The following is a 9,396-nucleotide window of genomic DNA, read 5'->3' as shown; positions in this document are numbered from 1 at the left end:
GAGTGAGAACCCCAATGATGAACACAATGTATGGTATATAACTCATCCCATCCAAGTGAAAATATTTCCCAATGACGAACACAATGTATGGTATATAACTCATCCCATCCAAGTGAAAATATTTTATGTTAAAATAAAATCCTAATCGTATTAAATAAATTTCATAACTTTTTTATAAATTTTTTTTTTAATCCAATAAATATATTTGAAATATTTTTATTTAAATATTGATATTATAAAGTAATACATATTTAACCAAATTAAATTTTATAACTTTTTTATAGATTTTTTTTTAATCCAATAAATATATTTGAAATATTTTTATTTAAATATTGATATTATAAAGTAATACATATTTAACCAAATTTGAGAATATTGTACATTAAAATAAGAGTTTCTTCGCACTTTATAAATTAGAAATAATATTTATCGATAAATAAATTTGAAAATTTTAATATCAAAACCATTTTTCCCATAGTAATATTATTATTATTTTTAAAATTTTATTTTAAAAATATATTCCATATCAGGTTTTTCGAAAATTATTCCAAAACTGTTAACGAAAATATACCAGACCGGAAAAATTTAGAATTTTGTAGCTACGAAATCACGGCGGGGATGAAAAACCATTCCCGCAGACGCATATGGACTCCAACATTTTTCAACCCCCTGTTAGTTTCGCATGGAATACTTACCGACAAAGTGATTCCAGCGAAATGATACCAAACTTCCGAATAGGAAAATTAAAATAGCAAGAAAGAGTCGGAGAAATTAAATTGGCAGAGTGAGAGCTAGAGCTTGTCTGTGCCTCGTGAAGATGGGGGACAACAATGATAGCAAGAGAGGACTAGCGTGGAAGCTGCCGCTGGTACAATCCAAAGAATTGGGAAAGATTGGACCTGCGTTGGGATACGGCATAGGCTGTGGTTTTGGCGTCGGAGCTGGTCTCATAGGAGGTTTTGTTTCTATTGCCCTTTTTCATATTCATCAATTCCTCCTTCTGAATTCCGGATGATTGTTTTTTTAGTCTCTGGGCTGGGCACAAAATTTCATCATTTTAACATTAATGTCCTCATTTGACATATCTAAATTCTGGTCACGTTTTACGGCCTTTGAAATGCCTGTCTTGGAAATGAAAGGATTCCTATATAATTTATTTTATAAGGAGTTATTTGCTCTTTTATGGAGTGCTTAAATTTTTGATTCATGTCATATTTCATAGATATATGTGGGGTAGTTATGAACTCAACTCTGTATTATTGTGTGTGGTAAATCCACTTTAATTGAGGATCGTCAATGTTGGCCAATTCATACACATAATCAGGAATCTATGCTGGCGGAGGTTTGAATTTGAGTCATCATTATTGTGGCGAAAACCTATTTCAACCACCAGACTGCAGCCAGATGGACCTGTGCTGTAGTTTAAAATTCCCTGCCTATAGTCTTCTTTGCGTGGAACTCTCAGAGTTGGGGGTTTCGTAATCGAAACACCGTAGCTTATCCGCTGATGCTTGGGGGTTTCAGTAGCATGTTCTCGCCAGGGGATTCAATGCCTTTCATTTTCCTGGATGCTGATTGAAACTCATAAAAAATGGTAGAATGAGTCAATTATCGAAGTACAGAGAATGATGTAATTTGTATCGTACCGAGAAGGTTGGTTGAACTGATTTATAAGTAGTAATAGAGCGACCGTGTTCTAACATCATAATGATTTTATGAAGCTGAAAATTTGCTTCATGACATTTCCAATTTTCTTTTTGATCTTCTATCTACATATCTTGTAAGACTTTTGAGTCTATTTTGGGATCTATCTCCCCCTTTCCCCGTAATATCATTGAATGCTGGCATTTTGAGTCCTGCTATATGTCACTAATCCTCCTTGCCACTGATGTGGACTAGATAGAATCTTTGTTTATCTTCTAGTTTTTTCTTCTAGGTTGTTCCACTTTATTGTTCTCAATATTCTAATGAGCATTGTCTTATTCCTGGTTGTTGTGAAAGTATGATTGTGATTCAGGTGAAGATTATTACTTTTTTATAATGGAATAGTAATTTTGCCTTACTGGTATTTAAAAATGTTTTTACTCTTTTTCTCGTGCATTGCATGTCTTCTAGTTTTTCTCTGCAGGTCATTTAAGTTTATTGTCCTCATGATTTTAATCTTCTAAGGTTTGTTGTTTTTTATGTGTGCGTTATGCTAAATAAGTATAATTGAGGTTTTAGGCCAAGGTTTATTACTCTTTCACAAGAGATTTCCGGAGATTAACTGTTCTCATGATTATACCTAGACTTATTGTTTTGCTTTTATAGGCCTTTTGAGTTCCTTGTCGTTAATCTTCAAATACTAATTGTATCCAACACAAAGAAATATATTGCAAAAACACATTGTCTTTCAATATTCAGTTGGTGATCCCTTTTTTTTTGCAAGGAAAACTTGTGCGAACCTCCCCTCTTCCATGGAATATTCAGATGGAGGGTGGCTTAACTATGAGTCACAATATCCATTGGTAACCTCAAGGGACTTGACAGATCCACAACCTCTTGTTGGCAACATGCATTGGGTGGATGGTACAAACGATTGAGCTAACCCTCGGTTCAGTTGGTGATTCTTTAAAATCCAAGAACCCTATATAACGATATGGGCAAGGCCACTTACATAACAAAATCATGAATCAACTTATGAAACCATAATGATAGAATTGTGGAGTCAATACTACCAAGCAAAACCATAAATTAAAACCAAAATTGACATTAACTTCCAAGACCACCTTTTATTGTCAATTTGACATTTAATTCAACAAACCTCCCCTTGATGTCGTCTCAAAGGGTTTAATCATTATTCTTGACTTGAAGTTAATTTCTATATTTTTGGAACTTGTTTTCTATGGAGACTTTTTCAATCATGTTCAATAGACCAATTTTCTTTCCATCTGTTTTATATCCTTAGTTGTGTGCATTTCCATTTTTATTTATTTTACTTTGTAGTTCCCTAAGTCATCATTACCATTAATTAATTACTAATTAGTAATTACAATCCCCTTTTAACTGAAAGGTTCTTTGTCACAACAACAATTCAACATGTCAGCCTATCAACCATGGTGATTGGATGTCATTGTCGGAGCTTGATATTTGTTGCATCCACTACCCCTCAAATGAGAATTAAGTCCATGAATTATCTTTTCTGTTGACGCTGCAATCAAAACCCTCCAAAATTTTCCCACATTTGAATTTTGGAGCCTATTGAGGATCTTACAGTCTGTCGTCTTATGGTTACTATATGGTCGTTTGATTTTTTGTAAAGCGTCAAGTCTTTTTTCTAGTTTTAAACTGTCAAGTCACTTGCACACACATGCTCAGTCTCCGATGGGTTGATGAGGACACTTCTTTTATGCAAGCTTGAACAAGCATAATGCCTATGCGATGATTAGCTGATGTCGACAGTTAGTGCGCACTCTTATTGACAGTCTCCCTCACTTTGATTGCACTTGTACATTTAGTTCGGTGAGTTTTCCCAATTGTCGCTTTTGCGAACTTTTACCTTCACAAGCGTCACTTTCATGTTTACAACTATTACTTTTGCTTGCTTCCACTTTAATAAGTGTCTTTTCATGTTATCTTCGCTTTGGCATGTGTTGCTTTCAAGGTTGTTCACATTTTGCAAGTGTCATCTTCATGTTTTCCTATTGCCCAGTGCAAGTTATGAAAGTTTCAATCTTTCGCCAGGTGATGAGTGCCACCTATTCATGAGCCTCATACTTGTGCTCTAAGTCTTTTCTAAGGTTTCCTCCCTCTCACAGTGCATTACTTCCTAGGATGAGTGACCTAGCCTTTTACTGCATCCCTCAGTGAAAAGCACATTCTGGATGAACAAGCAGCCAATGTTGGAGAAAATTGCACCCTCCCAATCTTGCACACTTCGGAACAATAAGGGCGCACTTCGGAAGAACAAGGACCTTCTCTCCTTTCAAAAGCGCACTTCGGAACAACGAAGCGCACTTCAGGACAATGAGGCGCACTCATGAAGCATGAAACCTTCATCCTTCCCTTTAAGCGCATGGCGCACTCACGAAGAATGAAGCGTTAGGGTGCATGGCACACTCACGAAGCATGAAGCCTTCATCCTTCCCTTTGAGTGCATGGCGCACTCACGAAGCACGAAGCCTTAGGGCACATGGTGCACTCACGAAGCGCGAAACCTTCATCTTCCCTTTGAGTGAATGGCGCACCCACGAAGCACAAAGCCTTCATCCTTCCCTTTGAGTGCATGGCGCACTCACAAAGCACGAAGCCTTCATCTTCCCTTTGAGGGCATGGCGCACTCACGAAGCATGAAGCCTGTTAGAAAATCAGAAAGGCAGAAATATTTTCTTATACTTGATAATTACTTGTGATGTTCTTGATTTCTTATTAGATTTCCTTTATATCTTCTTTACTTTTAGTTCATCAAGCAATTACCAAAGCAATAACACATAAATCAATGGACACCAGATATAGGCACACAACCAGGGCAAAACCCCTCTCTAGGGGAAAACCCAGTCAATAATTCTTCCTTCAATAGTTTTCCTGAGATAATCCAAGACTCTAGACCTTGACACAAACTTTCCTCCACACCAAGTCAACCTTCTTCTTCCTTTGCAGATGATCCTATTTGACCTGGCAGCAGCAGTAGCAGTAGCAACACTATGCAACACTTTCTTGGACCCAGTAACTTCGACCTTGCTTTGGAGACTTCAATCTTGGCTGAAAGACTTCGATCTTGACTTAGGAACTTTGATCTTGGCCCAATACAACTTCTTGAGGCAGCAACACCCAACAACAACAACTTCGACCTATACTTGTTCTAGCAGCAACAACATGCAACAACTGGCAGCGACATCAACAAGAGAACTTCGATCTTCCAATCTAGGGCACAAAGGAGAGAGAGAGAGATGCACCAAAATTTCGATTTTCCTTTCTTCTTTCACCTTGACCAAACTCGCACTTCTTTAGCCCTCTTCCTTCACTTCGCACTTTTTCTGGCTTCCAGAGAGATATCGAACTTGCTTGAGATGTTCTCCTCCAAATGAATTCGAACTGCTTCTTTTATAGCCTTTAGGTGAGGTTGAATAACCCTCCTTGAGGCCGACTTGATCATCTTAAGGCTGACTTGGTGTGGAGGCAACATATTTCATTTTTGACTCAATACTAAACCTTTTTACATGATTCAAAAGCCCAAGAAGGGTCTCTTTAAAAGTACAATGACTCTATTAACTCAGAATAAATCCTAGAAGTCTTCAATGGGGATTTTGACCTAAAACATGATGACCCAAGCTTGAAACCCATACTTTAATAAGTCATTATAATAATAATAAAAATTCTTTTCTTTATTCTTTTGACAAGTACATTACATGGTGATTCAAATACATTAATGAAGACCAAACCTAGTTACATTTTCCAACCTTCATCCTTCCTTTGAGCACATGGTGCACTGACGAAGCTCGAAGCCTTCATTTGAGCGTACTCCTTCGATTCGAAGAAATGCACCGTCCTTGTTCCTTTTGAGCACATGAGCGCATTGAGAAGGCTCGAAGCCTGATCCCTTCATCCCTTCGGTGTGCGCCCTTGCACCCTCCTTTGTCCCTTGAGCGCACAAGTGCACCCTGAACCAACGAATGATTTTCCTTCATGCTTCGGACCTGCGCTCTGTGCCGTTGAGTTCTCTTTCTTTTGCTTGAGCGCACAAGCGCACCTTGAAGGCCTCTTGTGAGCCTTGACCTTTCACTGCCTTCAGTGCAATAAAAATGAACAATGGAGCCTTCCTAAGCCACTGATAAGTTTGACTGCGCTCTCCTAATCAAGCCTTTTTCGTTTAACCCTCTCACAGGCCTATCATAAGTTGATCATTCCATGAGATAGGTAGGGATAGAATAGATGTTTTAAGACTGATTTTACCTTGCCATGAATGATCTTCATTAGCAGGAGTACTATCTCAACATGACAAGGTAATGCTCAAAGCAAATAACAAGGAGAAATCATAAAGAAACACCTATGGAGAAGAAGCACTAAAGAGAGCTATCATGGGGACATGAAGCAGATCATGGACCAAGACAGAAAGAAGACATTGCATGATGACTTAGAGGATTCCGATATTGATCAAAGACCCTTTGGAGGGTGAAGATAAACAACAAAGTGGATCTTTCATGAAGATGAAGCATAGATCATATCTACCATCAAGAATGCAAGATGAAGCAGCAAGGAAGACAACTTGGCATTGCCACCTCATCATGAAGTCCATGTCATCATTGTCAAGTTGTAACTTGTACAAGTGTCATCATAATGGTCAATATGTGTCCATGTGTCATGCCACATCATCATGTGGAATGTAATGATGTATATTCAAGGAAAAGGACAAAATGTAATGTGTGGAAGTCCAAGAGTCATATGTGGAATATGAAAAGTCACTTAGTCATATATGGACAAAAGAGTTGTATAGAGTCCAAAAGTCACACTTAGAAGTCTAAGAGTCATGAGGGTAACTCAAGAGTCTTGTGGATATGAAAGGTCATTCTCCGTGCTATAAAAGAAACCTCATAACTCAAGCAAGGGGCTTTTGGAGGCTTAAGCTTTGGAAAGCTAGTCTTGGCTTCTCTACTTGGCGTAGGAGAGAAAACTATTCTTTGGAGAAGCAAGAAGTGACTTATGTTCCACCACTGGAACTAGTGCCTCACCATTGTAACTATGTACTTGGATCTTTCACGCTGGATGAGCCAACACATTTTCATGCATGCACTGTGAATGTCTTAGGACTATTCTTTAGATGTTTGCTATATATGTTTTGTTCATATGTACTAAGGAAATTGAACTATTTTGGTGGCCTTGGTACTTATCTTGTTGAAGGTGTGTTATATGTGGTTTAATGATCGTTGTGTCTATGTGAACTATTTCGCTAGATAACTAACAAATCTTTCTTTGCTCGTGTGTCTCTCTTAGGTTAGTACTATTACTTCCTTCTAGAGGCTCACTTTTGTCTCTCCCCTCGTGAAAGTCTCCTTTTATACATTACAATTGGTGTTTCACAATGTCAACTTACTTGCTTGTTCAAGGGTTATGTATATAATCTCTTATGTTATTCATTGAAACCAAGGCAAACCTTATAGTTATGGTGGCTGGGCCAATACTTCGGATGGGTCTCCTACTCCAAACGGTGTGAGGTTTAATTGGGACTTCACATCGGGGAGACCCCCTATGTTGGTGGTATCCAACACCGTCAACATTTTGGCGCTAGAAGGAGGGCTAAATGACAAGATGTGCCCATTGAGTCTGTTTTGAATCTCTTATCTTAAATGGCTCTTTCCCAAATCATAATCCCGGGATGTTTTTCTAAGGAGCTTGATTTTACCATCCTTGCAGAAATCATTCATGACTTGTCTCAATTTAAGTTTGATGGTGAGAGTGAACTAACTGTCCTCGAACACTTCTTTCAATTTATGCATTTTTGTCTCTCTAATGGAATACATTGTAAAGATGTCATGGCTAGGTTGTTCACCCTCACATTTGAAGGTCGAGTTAAGAAATGGTGTCATACGTTACTTGTTGCTTCTATCCATTCACTCGAGCAACTTGTTAAGGAGCTTCGTGAAGCCTTTGACAGGTATGATTATCAAGATGTATGTGATAGAATTGATTTGCTTAGAATGGAACCTAGTGAATCTGCAGAGGGTTTTCTTAATCAGTTTCTTCACCTTTGCTATGAATTTCCCGAAGGAATGGTTGATTCAGATTTCATTATGGAAAAATTTTAGAATTTGATTCTACTCTCTTTCAGATCTTTTGAATCCGAACCCCCAGATGATTCTCTCTCCCCAACTTTGGCTAACCATGAGACACCTCAATCTTTCGAGGAGGAACCTATTATTCCTTTTGTTCCTTGTCCTCCTTTTCCAGTACCAATTTGGGTGCCCCTTGGTGATGATGTTAAAGTTGGGAGATCTGAAAATCAAATTGTTGATCTGTCCATTCAACCTCCATCCAATTCTTATGCTTCAGATCCTATGGGGGATAACGTGGAATGGTTCAGTAATTGCATGGAGCCCAAAGTGAAAGTTGATCCCTCGGGTTTTCAAGATCATATTAATGCACATAAGTCCAATCTTGAATTTGATCCAAATGAAAACTTGATTGTCTCTAGGGATATTTTAAAACCTCTACCACCTATGTTTCATGATTCCTTGCTTCATGATCCACTTGTTTCACTTACTTCAACTCATAATGATGTTCCACCTGTTGTTTCAAGCGGTAATCAAGAACGAGGTGGTAGTATTTCACATGCAAAGGAGCAAAGTGTTGAAGATATGTCTTATCTTTCCTCCCTCTTTCAAGATGATAATCTTGCCTTTCCGGCTGATCTTTGATCTTCTAACCATGATAATCTATCAAATGGCACTGAACCCTACATTCAAGTTGAGACTTTGGATAACCATCACCACGACATCTCTGTTTCCATTAACACATCACCTATGGTGGTGAATGTTACACAGTAATTTGTCACTGCCTTCCTCCCAGTCTTCCTACTGTGTCATGAGTCCAAAATCATTCATGCTCATGCTCTCTGATGTTGCCAAATGACCCACTTTGCCAAAGTTTCTGCCTCATCGCGTCTGTTTTCCAAATAAACGCGCTGATGGGCGCTCCAAAATAGTCCAGAAGCGCTGCCATCGCGGAAGTACACGTGATTCCCGCGATGGTCGAATTTCAAGTGACAACGCAACTGTTGCTTGTATTTTCCCGCGATGACATGACTAGCTCCGTTATGCAATAGCGATGTCAGCGCGACAGACCAGTTATGTGCCCGCGATGATCCAGTTTGGGCGAGTTTGTTCCAACAGTCGGCCTTCCAGATGACTCCAGACCTGGTTGTTGGCCTTGTTTATGTCGCCCTCCTTTCTCTGGCGTGGCTATTCCGTCATTTGTGCTACCCTCCTTGGAGATAAGCTCATCCTCCCACCATTCATGGAGACTCCTTCTCCTATTTAAGCTCTCACCATTGCTATGTGCTGCTAGTTTTTGTAGTTTGGAATTCTTAGTCTTTGGAGTGTTGCTATTAGTATTATGAGTTTGCTAGATAGCTGGTGTGAGTGTGACAAGTGTGGATTTGTTGAGAGCTTGAGGAAGGTTGTGAAGTGCCTTTGATCTTGTGTAAAACTTGTGAGTGAGAGAGACTTGTGTATTGGGAGATCCATCTTCAAGAGTGAATGCTTGAGGAACATGCTGGCTGGACCCTCCTGAGAAGGCTTGTGACGTCAAGACCTGGGTTGTAAGCTTACTCTATTTCATATTTAATGCAATCAATGATGTTTTCCTATGTCTTGTATGCAATGTATTAGATAGCTCATGATTTCTTGACTTTATGGGTAAATA

At 38.8% G+C, this 9,396-nt stretch overlaps 1 protein-coding gene across 1 annotated transcript in view; it reads left to right on the top strand.

Moving 5' to 3' along the window:
- The first annotated feature begins 570 nt into the window (after positions 1-570).
- Positions 571-9,396, top strand: part of LOC149206203 (glycine-rich protein) — a 76,903-nt gene continuing 68,077 nt past the window's right edge. Inside the window, exon 1 of the mRNA XM_089395346.1 lies at positions 571-956. Within this exon, the coding sequence (XP_089251472.1) occupies positions 818-956 (139 nt within the window). The 5' untranslated portion in view covers positions 571-817. The remainder of the gene's footprint in view (positions 957-9,396) is intronic.

Source organism: Pinus tabuliformis, chromosome 1_2 (genome assembly GCF_031772625.1).
Source record: "Pinus tabuliformis cultivar Carrire ecotype Pingquan chromosome 1_2, CPIR1, whole genome shotgun sequence".
Taxonomy (NCBI): domain Eukaryota; kingdom Viridiplantae; phylum Streptophyta; class Pinopsida; order Pinales; family Pinaceae; genus Pinus; species Pinus tabuliformis.
The sequence above is the reverse complement of the archived record's forward strand: the minus strand, read 5'-3'. Positions and strand labels throughout refer to the sequence as shown.